Genomic DNA, 21,815 nt, shown 5'->3' with positions numbered 1-21,815 from the left:
GATTGACCACCATACCGACGTCAGTTCAACATTAAACATTTTTTAACATTTTAAACAACATCTAGGATAAAAGTACTGGGCCCTGCTATGCACGAAAACGTGCTAGGCTCAAATTGCACCCCTACCCTAAATGTGTGGCAATGATGGGCGCTCCTTCTCTTCTCCCCTGTCCCGCTTTTACTAGAAAAAGAATCGTCTCTCCTCACATCGGGGTCCTTCTCCTGGTTTGGGGAACTGTACGTTGTAGATCAGCACACCTAGGGGAAATTACAATTACAAACAGCCGTAGCCTTTTCTTCTTACTTCGTCGAGTGCATGAGAATGAGAGGCAGTTGAGCACGGTAGGATTATGAGAAAGCTGCTGTTTTCGCGTTTTTTCGTCATTCTTCCTCTTCGCGTCCATGCAGCGCTCGGCGGGACCGTGAGAAACTGGGGCTGTTGGGTGTTCTTTCAAGACTGTTATTTGACGTGGTTTGATGCTGCTGTTGATCGTGGGCTCACTCACAGGCTGAACTGATCAGTTTCGAGTTGCTGTGAATCGATCGAGCGATTGAAAGAGTCCTTACTGCGGAATGGATGATACAGAATTAACTTACAAGTTCTGGAGAATCCGAAAAACTGTTATGCAGGTAAAATTGATTGAAAATATTCTCGAGAAGGTTTCTCCCTAACATCGTCCGGTACGTATGCTTCCCACGTGCAACTTGGAAGCCGGCAAATTACTGCCATCTGCTCACGTTTGTAACCAACTGGCTTAACCTTAGTTGTTGTTTTGTCAACTTGACGGATTGTCACTTGAAAAAATCGTGTCTTGAAACTAGGCCTTGTGAAAAAATGGAACGGATTTCAATTTTTGTTCAATGCCACTGTGCTTTAATACTGCTTCTGGGCTTGCTTGACAGGAAAACAATTTAGCTAACTGCGCTTTACTTACTTTAGCATGATGTTCCAGTATTTGTTAGAGTAAGACAGAATACAGTATAAATGTAGCATTTAGTTAATAGTTGTTAATTATTGCAACCAAATCTTCCCTTTTAGGTTTTAATGTTTTTATCAACTGCACATAAGGTTTATACCAGCTGTCTTTATATTTAAATTCAGCCGATCTATAATTTTTGCAGTATAAACAAAGTATTTATTATTGTTATTAAACTTGATTTTCTAAACTGCTGTAAAAAATAATAAAATAACGATCATCCTTATTTCCATTTGTGTTTAAGATGTGTCATGATAGAGGCTATCTGGTCACACAAGATGAACTCGATCAAACTTTGGATCAATTTAAGGATCAGTTTGGGGACAGACCAAGGTGAAATGATAATAATTATTCTATTTTTAACATTCATCCACATTTTTATAAATGACATCAAGATAAAGGACATTCATTAATCATTCAATTTTTATTACAATTACATCCTTGGACATGTTCGTGAATGTTATCTTGACTTGTTGTTGTCACATAAGCAGGTCAAGGTAGCTTAGTATTTATACCATGCCAATCTGAAAAGTGTGAACACTTTGACTTTGGCTTAAGCCCCAAGCAATGATATCATACAACGTAGATCAAATGAGGGCAATTTAATTATGTTTATTTTTTTCTGAGAGGGCATGGTACCATAACAAATCCTACAATCTGTTTGGTTCTTAGTGCAGTGCAGAATTTCCTATCTCTGCCCACAGTAACACTCATGCGATGTGTGTGTGGCAAAGAAAAAAATAGATATTAAGTTATTTACCAGCGTAAGTCTGGTCCATATATAAGTGAAAAACTGTGATCTTGGACACCTCAGTTACAATTTTTCACTATGTGGACTTCCCTGCCGGCAAATAACATACATTATGGCTCGGGTGTGTAAATGACTCATCTCATGTCTAATAGGTTTTCCTTGCAACACAATAGCATCCCACTAATAATTTTGTTGTTTGCAGTTTCCTTGTTGTCCCACTGTTAATTTTCTTTTACTCTATGTTACATTTCAGTGAAGGAAGACCTTCACGAAGTGATTTATCAATTTTGGTGGCACACAATGATGACCCAACAGGTAAATATGGAGATGTTTTCAATACTATCATCCTCTTCATGTGAAATAAAAATGTCATAATCAAACCTAATAGACCGTAAGCTTCAAATATATTTGGTAATTCCACTAGCCAAATTCTAATGTATACATGTATATGGCAAAAAAATAAATAAATAAACAAACAAACAAACAGTTGAAACTTGGTACATAACAATGAAATATAATAATTATTATTTATATAATAAAATAATTACAATAATAATTATAATTATTAATGTTCATTGAACATACCATATCACAGTGAAAAAAATCTAGATTAGTCTTGTAATTACTTTTGTCTGATCAAAGTTATAATTTGTTTGGAAATTTGGTATGGAATGTGTCTTTTTTGGTTAGAGGGCTGGCATGCATGTTATGATGCACTTTCTGTACATCACAGATGGTCCCAGAGGAAATGATTTTTTAAGCTTTTATACATATGTGTAGTTTATTCATTCATAGGTAAATTTACCAAGAGAATGTCGTTGGGATGGGTAGGTGCTGGACACCAGGTAGGGCAATTTGGGTTCGAGCCCTGGTCATGGTCATTGCTTTGTGGTCTTGGGCAAGACACTTTACTCTTACAGTGCCTTGTTCCATCCAGCTCTATAAACGGGTACCAGCAAATTTAGTTGCCAGGGGGAAACCCTGCAATGGACTAGCATCTCCTCTTTAGGGGTAGAAATACTCCTAGTAGCTTCATGTTAGGGAAGCAGGGATAAGCTCTGGCGGTATGGACCACTTGGCCCTACGCAGACTTAAAATGAAATCACCTAACATATATGTACATCACTTTTGTGTGAACTTTACAGACCAGATGTTTGTGTTTTTTCCTGATGAGCCTAAAGTTGGAATAAAAACAATTAAACAGTGAGTAAAACATTGTTCAGTAACTATCCTAAATATTAAAATATGTAATTTGAAATTTTTTAATCTGTTGATACTTAATACTACTAGAATTCATGAAAGAAAAAAGATATCACAGTTGAAGCTTTTACGGTTGCACATTTTTTTTAAAAACAAAATAAATGATTGATGCAGATACATAGGCCAATAAGTTTTGTTGCATTATTTACTGCATACAATGTTTCCTTCTTTGCAGATATTGCAACCGAATGCAAGAGGAAAACATCAGCAGAGCAATAATAGTTGTGCAGATGGGAATGACACCGTCAGCAAAGCAGGTGAGACTTGCATGCACACAGAGCTCTAATCTGGACTGTTAGATCTTAAGTCCAGTACAATACCCTCTGGTAAATTACAAGTGACTCTGTAGTTTTGTTTCTGGGTTCATGACTGGATGCCTCCTTATGTGTAGTTGAACTCTCTTGCAAGAATCTGGGGCAAAATTTTTATGTTAATATCTATAATTATCATAGGCTTGCAATGCCTGCAGAGAGCTAGAAATGTCATTTTCCTCAGTGAAACATTTACATTACCGTCATCAAGGAAAGTACACTGACATCATTATGAATCATATATATGTATTTTCAGTCATTGGTTGACCTAGCACCAAAGTACATCTTGGAACAATTCATGGAGGCAGAACTCATGGTAAACATCACAGAACACGAGGTAAGTCTCCAGGCATAGTTTTTAGTTGAACTGTTTGCCCTTAATTAGAACAAATTATGAATTAACCTTTGGAACCATTCAATTTACTTACTGAGTTCTTTAAAATGCCTTGCGAGGGTCCTAATATTGAAAATTTGAAACAAATCCCCCAGTCAAGTTGACGTTAATAGTAAAATCCTCCAGATTTTAAATGTGAAATGAAAATGGGTCTTGTCTTGGTCATGAAAGGGACGTCGCTCCATCTAGATTTGTCAGTGCAACTAACAGGGAGGGTAACATCCATAATCCATCAGTTATTGAATTGAACCCTTTGTTGCACACCTTGGGTATTTGCAGGACTTTCATTAAGGGCCATGACCCATGACACCTGTTTATACGGCCAAGTACACGTGTGTTTGGTGGGCCCTTGATGTTCGAAGTGAACTTACCTGTTGTTGATACAATTCACCTACATTGTAACAAGTTTGTCATAGGTGTGAGATAAAGGTTACAGGTGACTCATCCCTGCATATATAAAGCATTTTGCACAGATTGCAATTAGTTATGCCCGATGCTTGTTTCAGTTTGATTGTGCTTAATTCTTTACTTGCTTTTGGGCACTTCTTAAATCAGAGGTGGTAATCATGTGAATTTTTTTTTTTTAGAATATTAAACTCCATGTTTACTGTACTTGGCATGTTTTCCTTTGTTCCTAAATTTAGCTCATTCCAGAACATGTTCTCATGACCCCAGATGAAAAGGCAGAACTTCTTCAGAGATAGTATCCTTAGTATTGCAGTGATATAACATACATGCAGGCTGTACTCAAAGGTTCTTATTAAGTGCCAGCCACTGGCTAAAAAACCGGCTACATGTACTTTGATTTCTGAGCCGTCTGCTATTCGTGAAATAATACAGGTGTAAGTTGTAAAGAGTGATTTAGGGAAAACATGGGTTGTTTGGTACATGACTGAACCTTGACTGTCCTAAGAAGAGTCATGGGGTCAGGGGGTGGTGTATGTTTTCAATTACACTAGTCCTGTAGGATAAAAGTTGAAAAAAGTCCTTGTAGTCCCTTGATATTCTTGGCATTTTGACCTTTTCCAAATTTGATTTCTTTTATTAGGAAATATCTATAAGAGAAAGTGTAAGATAGTATTTCAGAACCTCTCAATTTCAAACTGAGCGTGCCCCCTAACCTCCCTAGAACCTTATCCCTTTGGCACTCAAATTGGTGTCAACCATCTCCGTCATGACACAAGTGCTCTACTCCCTAATTAAATGAGAACCCTGTGTACTTTTCTCTTAATCTTTGCAATAGGGTATTTTTCACGTGGCATCACAGCAGCCATATTCAGGGCTTGAAAAAAACTTGAACTCGAGCTTGCCCTTCAAACAAGTAGCTATTAAATTTCCTTTGTCTTGGGCAAGTCTTAATTTGCTCTTTATCGATTCAGTTGACCAACAACATACCTGAGCCTTTGCCCATTGGACAAACGAGAATGTAAAGTTACTTCAATGCACGCAAGACAATCTACTTGCCCCAGATGACTCGACGGCACTTTTTTAGAGTCCTGTTTTTGTGTCCCAAAACAATTAAACTGTGGCTGTGTTTGTGTCCCAACCCAAACCCTGTGCGAGCAGAAATCTTTTCTCATGTAAACACTTTCTTTTCTACCAATAAACTTGCAGTGGGGTCTGTTACACAAAATTACGTTTTGGCAATTCTAGTCATAAAACAAGACAGCCCAGGTTTGAGTGTTATGATCCAGAACTGTTAAAGTGACCAACAAAGTTGATATGACTGTTGAATGATTTCATATGCATTTTCTGACCATGTGTGGTAAAATATCTTATAATTTGTTATTAATATTTTTTTATAAGAATATTGCACAACATTCCATTAATAGCATGTAACAGGTGTGAAAAGTAATTTCTTGTTGGCTCTCCTCACATTTTTATGACTGTCTCAAATTTTTCACCACAGAAATCAAATCTGAAACTCTTGCATATCTGACCTGTGCATTTGATTTGGTATTGACATATGTTGAGAAAATTGATGCAGATCAATTTTTCTCTCACAACATAAATTCTGTCCCACTAAAAGGGAGTGTTTTCCTGAACTAAATTTGTAGTAAACTCAAGGAACATCAACTTCCTCGTATCCAGTCCGGTGATCCGGTGGCACGGTATTTTGGACTCAAAAGAGGGCAGGTGAGATGGAGCAAAATGTCACGTGACCATGAACTGGCCAATGAATGGACATGTTTAAGAGGAGGCTCAAGATGATTGGTTTAGAAAACAACAGAACAAACAACAGAAACTATGAGCCTAGTGGACGGACCTTTTTTTTTCAGGGTGGGGGGCGGTGGGCAATTTTCTGGGGCATGAATTTCTTTCTCACTGTTAGGTTGTGCATGATTATTGTTAGTGGGCAATAGCTTGTCACACACAGGACCTGGGTAGTAGAGAGCACTTGTTCGATTTTTTTCAGCCGTTTACTTTTTGCTGTGCAGGATTTTTTTTTGGAAATGTCCCCCGTCAAAAAAATAATGGTCCGTTCCTAATAGCGGTTGCGTGAAACAGGGAGAGAATGAATTTACATGTTCTGAAAAGGTGTGTGGCTTCTGATAAATATAACAACAATTAATAATTATAGTGCTTAGATATTGGTATTTTTTGCCCACAGGTGGTAAAGATCATTCGTCCCAGTGAAACAGCAGGTCGATACATCACTTATAGACTTGTAGTCTAAAGGGAAATACTGACAAGCGATGGCCAAGTTTAATAAGTTTCGTATCAATAATGGATTGAAGAAAGAAAGAGAGTCAAGATTCCAATGAAGAATTGGTATGAGCAAACGTTCACATAATTTTATTCTCATTGTTTTATCTGTACAGTCGAGTAACAACGGCCGTGCTCGGCCAATCGTCGGAGTGCCCGAAGAGTTCCGATTGTCAATGTCCAATCACAATTAAGCACGAACAATCCGAAAGTTGTGACTTCAGCATCATTCGTCTTGTCGCCTAGCAACGTACGTTCCCTTCGAAACTCCCGCTCGCAAGCGACTCTTGGTAGAGGATTCCGACAAGAGAAGATTTTCGTTTGCTCAGCTGTTTGTGGTGTTGGTCAGGTACATACTCAAAGTTGCCGTTTGTTTGGTCTGTGATTCTCGTCAACAAATATTGGCTTTTACTCGTAGCAGTGGACGAAAATAACTCGATAAAGCTATTAATGGAACTGTGTGTAAAACTACAGTCAAACCTCCCCGCAACGGCCAGCCTATGGACAGGACAGTGGCCGTTGTAGAGAGGTGGCTGTTGGTGAAGGTTCGACTGTGCCCATGTTTCCTATCCTTTTAGTCGCTTCTCTATCGTATTCCTTCTAAGCGATTGAAACCAAGTGGAGCCAGATGAGCCTAGTAAGCTCAAATGAATCGATCCTGAAAGCGCAATAACGACTCACTCTTCAACCGGTGACAGCTATCATAGCGCTCTTCATGTTGTGGACTTCCAGGCTCTCCAGAAAAGAGAAAGACGTCGACTGCAGAACTCTAGTTTTATGTCTGTTTTCAGCGGAATGTGTACAAAGTTTCTGGTACAAGCAGTTGCTTTTAATAAAGATTTTGTAAGTTACTGGAAAGTAATTTATTTTGCTGTCTGTGGATTCTGTTAAAAGTGAGCACATTTTTTAAATCCCAAGAACAAGCAAAGGAACAAGCGTTGTTTTGCGCAACATGAAACGGGTTATACATGTAGCAAAAGCGAAGGAAAGAAGTTGGGTGAATGCTTACCATCACATTACCTGGCGCAAAGTCTCATCGCGAACTATTTTCGCACATGACAGACCGATTTTTTAATCTTCAAATTCTCTTGGTTCATGTGAATTGGAATAGCTCTAGTGGTCCTTTGCCCCATTGTAACCTCGAGTTTTTGTTGTTTCCTTTCTATTCTTTTCTCTTGGCGCCAATTCCTTACTGCCCTGATAAGAAACTGATTGCAAGGCAATTTTATTCCATCCCCGCCAAGTTAAAGATTTTCAAACTCGTCAAAAGGGTCTTAGGAATTACCCCTGTGTGTCCGAGAATTCCCTGGTAACTTCACTGGTGACCAATTTCCGTAATTTGTTTCGTGACACAGCACTTCAGCACTGCACTAGTAAGATGCATGCGTTGCGTGACGAACGAACAAGGGCGGTAAAATGTCGTGACAAGATTTCACCGTCATTCTCTTTTGATTGAGTGAACCTTTTATTTTTGATCCAAGTGCGTTTTTCGGGCGTCTATCATTGCAGCTCTAAATATTGAAAAGAATACCGCGTTTTGTGAGCCTTTTTGTACCTGAAACATGGCGCATGTACAAATAGAGGCTCGAGTACCAACTGCCGATCGGGAAAGGAACCCACACTCCTATTCTGAAAGCAGAACGAACTCGAAAGTGGCAGAAAACAGACATGATAACAGTACCGATTAGTTAAAACCAAGCCAGACAATATAGAAGGCACAACACAAATTTGCAGCCATCAAAGGGTAAAAAACAACAGGAACTAAGTGGGGGCAAGGGCGGCGCGAGGAGGGGGGCAGGTTATTTTTGGGAGACGGGTGATAATTAGGCCCACGTCTTGCGTCAGAGATCTAAGGGAGGGGGGCAATTTATTTTCCGACGTTCTCGGATATTGGTATTGTGGTTTCATCCAAGCATGAAAGCGCGACTATCGTTAATTTTAAATATACAATAATATGTGTTCACCCACGCACGGAGACACAATACTCATCAGACGGCATAAATCTTTGAAAACATTTTTAATTTGAACCACTCCTAAGGGCACACTGATTAACTGAAACGGTAAACAGCGCTCCAAAGCAACATTCGTTTCTCTATTTGAAGTTTAGAGGCGCCGGAAACAGAGAGAGGGAAAGAACTCTTCATAAATTTTGCTATATAATATATACAATTTTCTCTTAATCGCCTAACGCAACGCAATAATATTTCATCTCTTAGCACAATTTTGAATGTTCATTTCATAAATAATTTATATTTCAAACTTTATTCCAATGAGCGGAGTTTATCCGAATGTTTCTTTAACTAACTGCATAAGCTTCTTCTTTCCTTTGTACAAAACCTTCATGTTGTTTATCAGCGCTTGGAAGCGACCATTTCCGTCCGACGCTAACAGAAAAGTTTCCTGTGCTTTGCTCAAGAATGTCACAAAATCCATGTAATGTTTGGGGCTGATGTGATTCAGCCTGCTATGTGCAGTGTTCACATAGGCACTGATGGTGGCCTCCATAAGTTGCCTAAGAGGCTCTTCGTCACAATTGAGCCCGCAGTTGTCCTTGATAAAATACTGCTGCCCATTCTGGGCGTCATCAGCGGCAGCTTTTGCAAGGGTACATCGGAAGAGCAGATCTGACAGCACCGTCGGACAGTGCACCGCTTTGATAATGAGCGGAATGATCTGTGTGAGTTCGTTGTAGCCTAGAGCCTGGGACAAAGCGCATGCCCAGTGGATGTCTCCTATGGAGGGGTGGCTGTCTTGATTGTAAGCTAAGGTGAAGTGTTTCATGGCCAGGGTGGCGAGTTTAAAGGCCCTCTGAGGGTAGCCGCGGTAATCCATGTACCGCGCAATTGCGAAGAGCTGTGTTGGAGGTATCACGGCTGCTGACTCCACAACCAGGCGGTAGGCGGCCTCGAAAGCAGCAGGGTTCTTTTCACAGAGTGTTAGCGTGGAGAGTGAGCACCTCTGCGGATCCCGGCTGGCGCACTGCAGTGCCAGCGCTCTTGCGCAACACAGGAGCGCCTCTTCCTCGATTACTGAGAGTTCAAGGCGTGACGCTGTGGCAGGCGCCATGACTGTGGTCGCCACCAAAGATGTTGCCTCTGTTGGCGTGAACAGTGTGCTCCAGTTTTTCATGACAAGACTGAGGGCGGACGTGCCAGCTTCCACAGCGCACTCTATCAACCACTGCACCATCTCGCGTCGTCGCCAGTTGCGAGCGTTGAGCGTCATCCGCAATACTTTCAGTCCCAGTTCCATCGCGAACTGTAGCATGTCGATGTCACGTGTTTCCGACGTCTCACCGCTGGACAGTTTGAACGCGTCCTGCGCGAGTCGGAAGAGCTGAGGGGCAGAGTGCATGTGCTGTTGCGAAGCTTGTAGAATAGCTGGTAACCGGTCAGTGGAATTCTTAGCAGCGTTGAGCAGGCGTGAGGCGAGCTCGCACTGCTGTGATTGCAAGTGTCCCAGCGTGTACAAGCGAGTTGACCTGTAAGGGCCCACTAAGGGTATCTCCTCATCCGCAATGTCCCCAGTAAAGTCATCTAAAGCCAGGAAACGCATGGCACGGAGGCCCAGCTTGAAAGCAAGGTCCGAATCCTTCTTCACAAATTTACTGAACAAAAATCGCGCGAATGTGTGCATAGGAATGCTGTTTTTCTGCACACCGAGTCCCAGACTGCTGAAAGGACCGCTTTTCAATAGAAGTTCAGTTTGTGTTTTGAGGACAGGATAAAGCACGTTATCAAAGTTCAGCAGATTTAGCTGCGCGATGAGATGTTCTTCTTGTCGACAAGCTTTATCCTGGGCATAGAATCCCAGGGGGATTGTTCGTTGTTGCCCAAGCCCCATGAGCGCCACTTCAAGAGCTAATGTCAAGAAAGTGTCATTTCCGGTCCCGTATTCCGGAAGTGGAACGTTTGTAAACGTTCTCATATCGTGAAGTTCTGTGTCTTCCATCGAGTCTGATTCAATGTCTTGAGGACCAATAGCTTCCTCTATAAGTGTATCGTAAAGTACAACAATAGGATCCAGTTGATGTCCGATCCAGCCTTCTATAAACTCGTCTTTTTCTGTGTTTTCGTCGCAAAGTTTCTCTGCAATGTCTTCCTCGGTGAACTTCTCCAACAGAGCTTCCATCTCGTAGACTTTTTCCAGCTGTTCTTCTTTCATACCACGTGCGACTGCGACAGCCAATCGCAGAGCTTCTTGAGGATAACCATGAGCCCGCAAAGCATCTACCCGAGCAGCGGCCATGGGCACGTCCTCTGTTAAAACAAACAAAAAATAAAGACTGATAAGTAATGTGAAAAGATGATAAAATTCACAGTACACAGTCGTTGGATCACATTCGTGGTGCAAACGTTTATGTTTTGGGATAAAACCCTAGAGTGTGAATATTCAAATGACTGCTATTGAAGAGGACATTCATGAGTGCTGTTTATTTTGCTGTATAAGGTTTCTCTAACTTTCAAGTCTGTGGATGAAGCCTTAGTGTGTGGCCATTCAAATGAAAGCTATTGAGCAGTACTTTCATGTGGTACTGTTAACTATGTTGTGCAAAGTGGTTCTAACTTTTCAGTAAGTCTGTGGATGAAACCCTAGTGCGTGACCATTCCAATGAAAGCTGTTGAACACTACTTTTATGTGGTTCTATTTCTTTCGCACTTTTTATCATCGAATCCTCACCTTTCCATGTCAAATATTCGCTTTCTTGATCATCTCCATCACGGCCAATGATGCATTTCAAATCGTAGTCTTCCCAGTCCAAGTCACAAGCTTGCACTGCTCTGAAAAACACGGTACGGCGGGTACAACTCTCGTCTGCAACTTCGTCGTTCTCATCTGCGCTTTGAGCATCCGGGTTTTCTAACGGGCAAACTTCTTGTCTGCTCCAGGTTTCTAGCTGTTGTTTCCATGCGGCCTTTTCCACTCGAGTACTGTCCGGGTTCAAAACTACACACACCCACAGTGCACCGAGCTGATCCCACAGTTGGCGGCATTTGTCATTCATTGAGGTGCCCTGTTCTTTCCATATTTGGAGCCTTGGGTCCGCAAGGAACTGTTCTGTGATAAGTCTGAGCATGCGTGAGCCATTGTTGTCATGGACACGGAGCATTTCTCGTACCTACGGGGAAAAAATGTACCACATGCGTCAATTTCGTTTCTAGAGCCTTAGCTTGTTTAGAGAAGCCTTTCAAAACCTGCCTCTTGTTTAAAAGATTGCAATGTCCTTTTGCAACAAGTAAGAGATATAAAACCTGAAACAGCAGGCAACAAGGCAGACAAAAAAAAAAGGAAAGAAAGAAAGAAAACCGAAAGGCTGCCCAAAATGGTACTTATAGCGACCTCAATACTCGTTCCTTTGTGCCGGTTTCGTTAATTGGTTTATCGCTATGTTTTCAAGCTGGATTTTATTCTAGACTGTTGTTAAATACACTTGAATGTTCCTTACCTTGGCGAACATAGATAGAAGATGTTTTCCACTGCCATAGTACCCTCCCTGTGAGAGATAGTTCCTAACTTGTTGCCTAACTTGTTCAGCATCTAAATGCCAACAGCTTTCGTCCTCCGCGCCGGCGCCCGCAGTAGGATCAGGAGCGCCCGGTAAGCGGTTGATCTCCGAAGTCTTGAGCAGAATCTCGTCGGCCAATCGTTGCGCAGTAGGCAAGACTTCTGTGTGATGTTCTGTTATAAGATACTGCAAAAGTTTCTGAAGTTGTTCGCGATTCATTTGAAGCAATGTCTCTGAGATTGGCACTCGAAGAGTCACCTTGTCTGGGTTGCGAATTCGGAAAAGCGAAAGAGCGACTACATGAGGGCACCATAAAATGTCTTTGTTACCACAAGTGCACGACACCTCGGTTATTTTACACCTATCGAATCCCACGGACACACTGTATTCCTCCCGCTGTGTCCCGTATCTCGTATTTTCTTGCTCCACAACTTTTCCACTAAGTTGAAAACCTGCAACAAGATTACCAAAGAAAATCGAGTTATTTTCAATTCCTAAGACAGCATTCGTGAAAGAATTTGACCTCTAGTTTACCCGTCTCATACATGTATGCCGCGATGTCGATTTAACTCGGCTAAATCCATTTTCTCTAGTAATGCAAATCAACCATTCTTTGTCTCGTATTGTCATTTCTTTGAAATTTTTTTTCGCCTTTCTTTGTCATGCAGCACAGAATTCAATTAAAATGTGATTATTCGACTAACAGACCCCTGTCTCCACTCTAACAAATTTTGCGCGCAGATCATTAGAGAAGCACAAGACAGATGGCCCTCGCTTGTTCCCGTTAATCGCCTATTTTCACGTCGCGCTCACCGCAATTTTCGCCTCTGGCCGTGAAAACGATTTCAACGCTCAAGCAGAGCCTCCATACGAACATGTGTTAATGTCCAAATCTCAGACGCTAGACTGGCTGAACATATTCGGATACTAAAATTTTCTTAAGTGCTTTAGCACTATAGGAACTGTGCCACTTGCACTGCAAAGTTTCAACGTTTTGAGTCGGTGTAAGGTAGCTGATTTTAGTTCTAGGCTTTGCCTATGGCGTGATAGCGCTATCTCATTTAGCCTTTCACTGTTGTTCAGAAGATTAAGAGATGGGCGTTTTTCGGTTCGCTTTTCGCACCTAGAACTAACAAAGTCCTAACTCTGCACTGACCATCAACGCACATCAGACGAAAATTGAAATGTTTGTCGTAGTTCACTATCAACTCTTTGTAATCGTAATTTTTTTCCCCTCTGGACGAGAAAACGCCTTCAACCTTAAGCTGCAACGAATGTTAAAACATTAGACCAAAATCTCTCTTGCTGGGCTAAAAATTTATCGAAAACGTTCTGAAACGAAACCGCAAATATTTTTAACTATATTTTCTAGTTCCAGGAACAACGTCAGTCTGTGAAGAGTGCGCTATTTTCGTTGGATTGACTAAAAAGTGGCTGATTACAATTTCAGAGTTTGCCTTTGAAGTATAACTGCAGATTCATTAAGCTTTCTGCTTTGTTGAAGGATTACTTAGAAAAGGAAATCAAGTTGTGTTTTCGGATTTGCTCTTTGCAGAAGACTTCACTGCCAGGCCAGTGTTAAAACGTGAATGTTCTGCACGAGCTCTTCACAGAGCCACCTTTGGAGCGCTCATATTTCAAACAGGGCGTTTCCTAAAGGAAAAGAAATCCGGCTCACATCAGTCGACGTAGCCTGTGCCTGGATACTCAGTCTAAACCGTGGAAAATGGAATTAAGCCATTTCTAAGAGTGCCACCGGAAATCTGACAAAATATAGTAAAGATTTGATCTCTGAATCAATAAAACTGGAACGTCTCAACCCGCAATCGGCTAAATGTCCCATTATTTAGGCCATCTTTTGGAGGCAGAAGTGTACCGAAGTGAAAACTATTTTTCTCCATTTGAAGTAAAGGAACAGGCATGGGCTTAGCGCGAGCCAAGATATTCCCAGATATTCGCTCTGTGTAGAGCCTAAAATAAACAAACGTAGTTTTTTCTTGTAATAGTAAAACAGTTGAACATCGTTGAACCGAACTAAAATAGCTTTTCTAAACGGTTAAACATCGTCAAAGTTTAAGGAGGCAAAAACGGCGTAGCATCGGTTCACAAGATATTTCGCGTTAGAGTTAGGGTTTGGTGATTCAAGCGTCTTGAAATCTTCAGATTCAAAAGCATTGAGGACGAAGCCTATGTTACGAAAAACGATTCAAAATACAAAGAAAAATTTGTAAATTTTACAACAAATTCTTGATATTTGCGCATTGGTTTTAAGCCGCCGTTTGCCCGGCAAAGCGCGGGTAAAGACTTAAAATTATGTTAGCCTTGATCTGGGATAAGAACGTTTTAAGTTCATAGCTAATCAAATCGAATCTGCGCGGATTTACGAATTATTTTAAAAGCAAGGAGAATGAAATATGGAAATTCCAGCTCGGTAAGATCAATAGTTTTCTTAGTTATTCGTGTTTGCTCAAGCAAACTTCTTGAACCTCATTCTTAATGACAAATTCAAACTTGGTAGGCGTTTTTTCCTTTTATCAAAGCAAACGAATAAATAATCTTGACTGAGAATTGAGCGAATAACAAACTGTAGTTTTAGTAAAATACAGATCGAACACTTTATAACCTTAAATCGAAGGACATATAACCGGGTAGCTTTGAAACCAGAGCGAACTTTTTCCAAGCAGGGGAAGTTTTACACTGATCCTTAAGGCAAGCGCAGTGCAAACAACAGATTTCCACTCGTTTTAAAACAGAAGGAAGATTTTTTTTCTAAGCTAACAACAAGCACTAGAAAAAACTACAAACGTTTAAGTTATATTCCAATATTCCAATAAGAGAAATTTAAACGAGTTGAAGCGGCATCAGTGGACAACGCGAGCGTTTAATTTCACTGGTCGATACCAAATTTTCTGTCCCACTCGCTAGAGGTGAATATTTCACGTCAATAAATGAGAGCCCGTGAGACTTTTAAACCCTGCGTTCATAAAACTGAGCGGTAGATCTTAAGCAAGCCAAAGAAAATAATCCCTTGCAAAGCTTCGATTCCGAAAGCGATAACAACCAAGCTCCATCAAAGCGGAATTTTGTTGGGGTATTTCGGAGTAAACAGATAGCGCTCTCTTAGGGTCATTCATTACTATTCTTTACAATCGATACTAGACTTAGTGGCGCTGACGCTCCGTAGGGCGAAAAAACATATGAAATTAAGCACGGAGGCCCACGAATTCTATTGAAAACGCCTTAAAACCACTTTCCTTCGACTGTTTTGAAAATTGTAAAGCTTTCTGGCGATTCGACTGTGAAATAATTTTTTTCGTCTTACTTTGCAACGGTACGGGTCGGAATAGAGAGTGGTTACAATGGGGTACAACAGAGAAAATTCGCTTACCGACTTGAAGTACTTCGCTGACGGCATTTTCCTCCAGAAGTGCTAAACCTCTCTGAAACGGCAGTCTTTTGGCATCGTTATGTGTAACTGTAGCGTGAAGCGACGAATACATACAAATATCTCGCTCATTTCTCGGGAATGACCAGTAAACTACTTTGAGTTGTACAGGTTCGGGTATAGGCGCGCTCCGCTCTTCTACGTGCTGAAAAGGAATATAAGTTGCCACGCACTGGGCACTCAAATCCAGTAGCGATAATGGTCTTCTTTGCCGTGTTTCTTTGTGTAGTTTTTGAAATTTTGTACCTTCTCTGCACGGAGAAGTTTCTCTGGGTCGCTTACGCTGAGCAGCCATCGCAGCAAATGAACGCAGTCTGTCACATGCGCCGGTAGCTCAAGTGTAAACACAGTCACAAGTGTTGAGAAGAACAGACTCCCCACGTAGGCTCCCCTCTGGTTTTTTCAATGAGATGCAAGATAATTCACGTCGCTAAAATAAAACTTGTTTTCCTCTTCGTCAAACGATCACAGCCAGCGTAGCTTTCTGTACACACTCGGAGTCGTGGAAAAAAATCTGCCAGGACAAAACAAAGCAATCATAAGCGAAAATGTATAAATCGATCTGCTTTATGGCATCGTCGCAACGCGCTGATCAAAAGCGCGATTCTCCTTACCCCGACTGGCAGCTGGAAACAGGTCCTCTCCCTAGGGATTATTGATTGGCGCTGTTTTGCCGTGTTTGTGTTCTTTTTCGTACAGATAGGGGGGAACGAAATTCTGTGATTCGGACGCGTGTTTCAAGCTATTTTAAATCCGCAACAAAGGGCGAGCTCTTTGTGTTGTCAAATCCACTGACATATCAAAACGCCACAAGGTTTACTTAAGGTTTGGTATGCCTCTTGCTTGGCACCGCGATGGCGCAGTCTGGTCGATAAACCGCTGAAACTGGCGACAGAAAGTCTACGAACCCCCGGCACGTGGAGGCCTCGACTGCGATGATTGACATATCTCTATTATTAAACGTATAATTAAATTAATAGAAATTTACATTGCGGACATTACGTCACGAAGTGGGGCGATTAAGGAAAACCGTGTTGACGAAGACGTGTAGGCGACAAGCAAAACTACTCCGCGGGCAAGGACGAAATATCAAAAGAAAGACTATTTAGGGTTTGATAAGTTCATAAACATACTGGACCTAGTGGGGATTTTGTTGCTATCTGCGAATTAATGCCAGCGAGGGTCTCATTGTGTGACAGGCCAGTTGAAATCCATTCCATTTACTCTCCCCGGGAGAGTGGAGGGGTATTTTTATGCACGGCTCGCTGGCGCCAGAACACAATGCACACCGCATATGCATTTCAAATTTTAATAACCCGGTGTTTTAAGCCCATATTTGTTTACTAGCCGCCGCGGAAAAGTTCGTTTGACGTCTTAGCGTCATAGTGGCAACGAAGTAATCGACCGTGTTTGTTCTTCACTGGGGAAATCGCGAGAAAATCTGCGAGGTTTTCTCGCGAAATCGCGCGAAATCGGCGATATTTTTTTGTCGCCGGAAGCTTACCGACAAGCTGTCTACGAGAGCTTATAGAGAGCGATTAGTCGTTGTGGGGAGCGCGAAGGTGTTTTGTGAGTCGGAGACACTGTGTCGCCAACGACAATGGAGGTCTAGTGATTGGGGGTCTTAAGATAGGTAATGTTGAATTTGCAGTATTTTGAGAATTCGTGGATAACCGATCGACTGATGGCTAGAATATTAGCCTCCCCGCGTTGAAACACTGCCTTGTGTTTAGAATGACAATTAACTTAGTAAAAAAAATCTTGGCTTAATCGACTCTTCGATTTTCAAGAGAGACAGACCAGTCGACAGGTACTTTCCTTTTATCTTCTATAACCTTTCAAACCTTAATCCACCTTGATGGGTCCTTTTAGAACTCTTTCTCGAATCACCAGAGATTTCAAGTAAGCGGTCCTTTTATGTTTTGAACTACACATAGGTCTTTGTAAATCGTTTTCTTCTCTTACTTAGCATTCTTCGCCAAGTCGTCGCTGACAATAAATTCCGTGCGTGTTCGAGAAGGAAACAAAAGTGGACCCAGGCAACCTCCCAAAACAACTTATATATACCGCAAGATTTCCGGCCATGTTCCTTAAGCTGAAAGCTATTATGAACATTGAGATATTTGAAGAAAATTTCGAGTGGAAAACCTTACCTCTTCAAGAAGTTTCAACAATGACATTCACGCTATCGTTAGAGAATTTCGGAGTGTTGTGTTGGATCACACTTGTAAAATCCTTTAAGCATCTTGTGTCAGTCTGAAAGCTTCTGCAAAGCTATTTGTCGCATTTTCAGATAAACTAGTTAAAACTTTAAACCATTATAAGTTAGCTCGTGCCAAAAATGTTACATATTGGACGAATATTTTCATGTTTAATGCAAGTACAGTTGATTGCCGTGTCGGAGTTGAGTTCCTTTTTCGAAAACGCGTAAAATGTCAGAACTGCAGATTTTACCACTAAAGTTTTACAATTTCGTATTCGTTGAAGCATTTCTTCTGCTACGCGGGTAAATTTCAGTTACATTAAAGAAACAAAGTATGAACATACGAACATAAGGAAAATACGGCAGTCTCCTGTCAATTTTCGTGATATCGGGCGAAGTTTGTAAAACTCTTACCTGTGTGAAGACTTTCTGTCTTCATAACATCCCAGTTTTAGGCTTTTAAGCGTGATGGTGTTTTTCTATTCTTCGTTTCAGAATTCACGAAGGCAAAGTCTGTGGTGCAATGCTGTAACGGAGGGTCCATGAATCGAAATAAATCTATTCATATTGTAATGAGTGTGTAGTTCACTGGTTATATGCTCAATTAACGATTGTCACGCATGGGTTCAAAGACGGATAAACAAAACAAAGACTAGAAAGTAGGCGAAAATTTTGCAAAAAAGACTTCGCTGATATTTCACACGAAACTGTTTTAAAAAAAACTTTTATGGAATTCGAGTTTATGTGAAGGTTTAAAAGTTGTATAACTGGCGTCTATGGGCGGGATTGCTAATTTCGTTTCATAAAGACAAATGAAGTGTCGCGCGCCGAAGCTTTCACCCTTTCAATCTAGTTCAAAGTGTGCTGAGGACAAATTTACTTTACACAAGGTTACACCGCTTTATAATCTGGATTTCTACCCGCGCTACGAGTCCGAATTTTGTCATGATGGGGTCACGTTAATGCTCTCAGAGGTTTAGTCTGTTTATTTTGGCCTTGCTTGTGGCATATATATTTTTAGTTCAAGCTGCATTGATATAATATATTTATATTTCACCCTGTGGGCAATGGAAACAACGGCTGTAACATGCTGACAAAGTTCTTGTAAGGTTGGTTATGTAAAGATCCGGCGGAGAAACTTTATTCTTGTAAGGACACATTTATTTTTGCCATAAAATGCGGATTTCGTTAAATACCGTCTTCACCGTGGAGTTTGTAATCCGTGTAAAAACATATTTGGCCCCGATGTAGACACTAACTGCTGCAATTATTTTGGACAAGGCCCAAATACCCTTGATCCAAACAAACTGGAAGTTTACCGGAAAATATGCCTTATCCAGCATACCCTATCAGACATTATGGCGAGGGTAAGATAATCTTTCATTTGGCTTGTTTCCGATGTGTAAGACGCTTGTCCATTTCTTAAACCCTATTTAAACAAGAGGAGCCATATTGTCGATTAAACGGCAAAATAAAGCGTCGGAAATTTTTGTAATAATTGATCTTAAATATAACAAATAATCTTTATCTCTTAACTTTCGGGTGGCAGGCCCGGGTAATCTCTTGAGTTACTGTTGATGGATTGCGAGAATAAATTATGTATTTCTGAAACACACACAGCGATTTTCAGCCTTTTTTACAGAGATTTGATACAAAACGTCGTATTTTATTTAGAATTCTTGTCATCGTGTGAAAGCAGCACAAACTTCAGTAAATCATACCTCTCGGTCAAGGCGTGAGATTTATTTTTTAAAATGTCAATTCGCGCACGGGATTATCAATGAAGCAAAAATGATGCTGTTAAGTTTTCTTTTTCTTTTTTTCTTTTGAAGAAACGCTCTTAATTTATGTCTTACTGGGATATCCGTTCCTAGAATGTTTTTAAGTATCTTTTGTGGTTGTGTCAATGCGTCGCTTAAACTCTTCCGTGAGGAAACGGTGCCAAGACTCACTTTTATAATACGAGCTATTAAGATATAGCATTCGCGTTGAAAACTGTTAGCTATGCCTAGAGGCGATGAAAAGACAAAAGACCTATTTACCGGATTGTCAAATACTCGTTTTTTCAAAAGCAAGCCCCATTAGATCTTTGCGGGAAGTTAGCTTTCTTTGTCATCCCCTTGGGGCTTCTTAAACACATTGCGTTGTAAGGCGTTTGTTGGGAGATAAGTGGCTTTATACGAACCCACTGATGACAATATCTCATATTTAGCCGAGCTTAACCGCACATGTCACTGCAAGCCAGTTCAAGTGCGGTCTTTTGAACAATTGCGGGGGCTATTTCAACACTGGATATGAAAACAATGCTACGCCAAACAATGTAAGGAAACGTGCCATTAGAAAAGTCGCGGATCAAAACGTAGTTGAACTAACCCCCTTGTTTGATCTTTCACTGTACGGGCTAGACTAGCTGGCGCTACCCTACTTAACTTATGGCGAGCGCTGCTTGACATGTCTTTCACGAGCTCAAGGGCCTTATCCGGGTATATATCAGTTTTTTCAGTGAAATTTTGTACGCAATGCCATTCTAAACTAGCTGAGCCTTCTCAGAAAGTCAATAAGAACGAAATTAAAAAAGGTAAAATACGAACACGAACAATTTTAGTGTTTCGTTCCCTCCGAACTTGTTTTGACTGATCTCTCTTTTCAAGTTGTTTTGTTTAATTTTGGGGGTATTTTTTGTTCGATCCTAGTATTTCTAATACTGTTGCTGTAAAAAAAAATCTTGCTATTTCATGCAAGTCTGAAAATACCTTAACTTTGTGCCGGCAATGTTGGCGTTATTACACCAAAGATTTGAAACCTGCTTGTGTGAAATATGCCTCACTTTGGAACATTGGTCTTTTGATATTGGATTGATTGTTGTTTCAAAATATCTCGTTGTTGACTTTTAACAAAGGCTTATATCGCACACCCAGCCTCCCAGAATTTACTTCTTTAATGTCGTGATTCGTAAAAATGCGAACTTAATGCAGGCGCGTGTCACGGTGTTTTTGATAGGCAGGATTTTGAATGGTGTCTTACGGTACAAACTTAGTGCATGAAATTTGCTATTTAGTAGGTCGAAACAATGTTTCCTAGACACTTTTCTTTTCACGTGAAATATGCTGTATTGTAAAAGAGTGGATTTTATGTTTTCCAGTTATCTTTTAGAAGTTATTGTTTTAAATGTATGACTTTGCCGTTTCTTTCATTATGTTCAGTAACCTTGGAGATTCCATTTCTAGCGGTATTAGCAAGTCAATGGTATCACGTATGATATTACCGGCTTAATTTTTTTGCGTCTTTTTTTGTCTCTCTTTCTCCTTAGATCTATCTTTGGATATCTTGCATAATTAAAAATTGGTTCTTAACGAAAAGAGTCTGACAAAGCGAGGTTCTCGCAATTGCGGCGAAGCCTGAAATCCTGTAACTCTTTGCTTTTCCGTGCCGCCGCGCCCCGTGTATGCAAAATATCACCAAAACACGGTAAAAAAATTGCAGCTTAATTTTAGAAAACTTCCCCTTGGCTATCTTTTAATTGCTATAACTGCATACTCACCCACGGCTTGTCAAGACTGATAAAGCGAGGACCTCGTCACTCGAAACGTATCCAGCGAAATTGAACTAGATAGCAATTGTTCACCACTCGAAATGATACTGACCTATTAACGAATTTCTGTCTCTACGTGTCCCTTTATCTGCGATATTATTATTATTTATAACAATCGATTACGTTTCGACATTCTCTGTATTCTTTGCTCAACACCCCTGCTGGGGTATTATTCCGCCCTCGATTATCAGTTTATTGTATTTAGCTCAGCGCGCAAAAACCTCCGCCATCATGGCGACACGTTTGACCACCTTCTCTTTGGCACGCTAATCCGAGGGGCGGCCCTTTGACGTCACTTCGCCTTGCAGTTTGGAAACTTCCTTTAGCATCACTACGCGAAAAAATAAGGGTGTCCTTCATTTTCTCGTGACTTGAGCTGATCGAGAACACGTGGTAAATTCCGTCTCCAGGGTGAAACGTGCTCGGAGTTTCATTTTGTTTGTTTTTTTTTTCTGAAACGGCTGACCAACGTTTAAATTAACGGTTCCCGTACAATGATACATTGTGCGTTAAGTGGCCATTTCTTCCCCTTCGCTCAGGTCTCCTATGATTCCACATTAAAACTGAAACCTAACTTTTAATACTATTTCTTGCAATTGCCTGCTCTTCATACCAGCTAGCCAATTGAAGTCTTAAAAATTAGGCTCGAATGATCGGCCCATATCACCTGC

General features: G+C 40.8%; 2 protein-coding genes and 1 long non-coding RNA gene across 5 annotated transcripts in view; 2 read left to right on the top strand and 1 right to left on the bottom strand.

Annotated features, from left to right (window-relative positions):
• The first annotated feature begins 483 nt into the window (after nt 1-483).
• Nucleotides 484-7,260, top strand: LOC110062188 (DNA-directed RNA polymerases I, II, and III subunit RPABC1). 2 transcript variants are annotated; one of them, XM_020769059.2, is made up of 9 exons: nt 485-629; nt 1,221-1,309; nt 1,981-2,042; nt 2,873-2,930; nt 3,163-3,244; nt 3,555-3,635; nt 4,337-4,395; nt 5,750-5,828; nt 6,304-7,260. In XM_020769059.2, exons 1-9 carry the CDS (start codon nt 573-575, stop codon nt 6,367-6,369), a joined length of 633 nt encoding a protein of 210 aa, XP_020624718.1. In that variant the 5' UTR covers nt 485-572; the 3' UTR covers nt 6,370-7,260. The 2 variants fall into 2 exon arrangements, with proteins under 2 accessions (XP_089143796.1, XP_020624718.1); XM_089287670.1 differs by lacking the exon at nt 6,304-7,260 and having other exon boundaries at nt 484-629; nt 5,750-6,295.
• A 1,136-nt stretch (nt 7,261-8,396) lies between these two features.
• Nucleotides 8,397-21,815, bottom strand: part of LOC110062186 (zinc finger SWIM domain-containing protein 5-like) — a 28,263-nt gene continuing 14,844 nt past the window's right edge. The window contains exons 1-5 of one of the 2 annotated variants that reach the window (XM_020769053.2): nt 21,094-21,188; nt 15,293-15,863; nt 11,845-12,356; nt 11,079-11,517; nt 8,397-10,657 (exon numbers count right to left, since the gene is read on the bottom strand). In XM_020769053.2, coding sequence (XP_020624712.1) covers nt 8,679-10,657; nt 11,079-11,517; nt 11,845-12,356; nt 15,293-15,644 — 3,282 coding nt within the window. In that variant the 5' untranslated portion in view covers nt 15,645-15,863; nt 21,094-21,188 and the 3' untranslated portion in view covers nt 8,397-8,678. Of the gene's footprint in view, nt 10,658-11,078; nt 11,518-11,844; nt 12,357-15,292; nt 15,864-21,093; nt 21,189-21,815 lie in introns of those variants that run through there. The other variant, XM_020769055.2, reaches the window with a different exon arrangement.
• Nucleotides 16,842-18,125, top strand: LOC110062189 (uncharacterized). The gene is made up of 2 exons (XR_002298051.2): nt 16,842-16,982; nt 18,048-18,125. It is a non-coding gene; the product is annotated as an uncharacterized LOC110062189 (long non-coding RNA).

This window comes from Orbicella faveolata, unplaced genomic scaffold (genome assembly GCF_042242905.1).
Source record: "Orbicella faveolata isolate gen_17 unplaced genomic scaffold, um_ofav_v1 contig_14, whole genome shotgun sequence".
NCBI lineage: Eukaryota > Metazoa > Cnidaria > Anthozoa > Scleractinia > Merulinidae > Orbicella > Orbicella faveolata.
The sequence above is the reverse complement of the archived record's forward strand: the minus strand, read 5'-3'. Positions and strand labels throughout refer to the sequence as shown.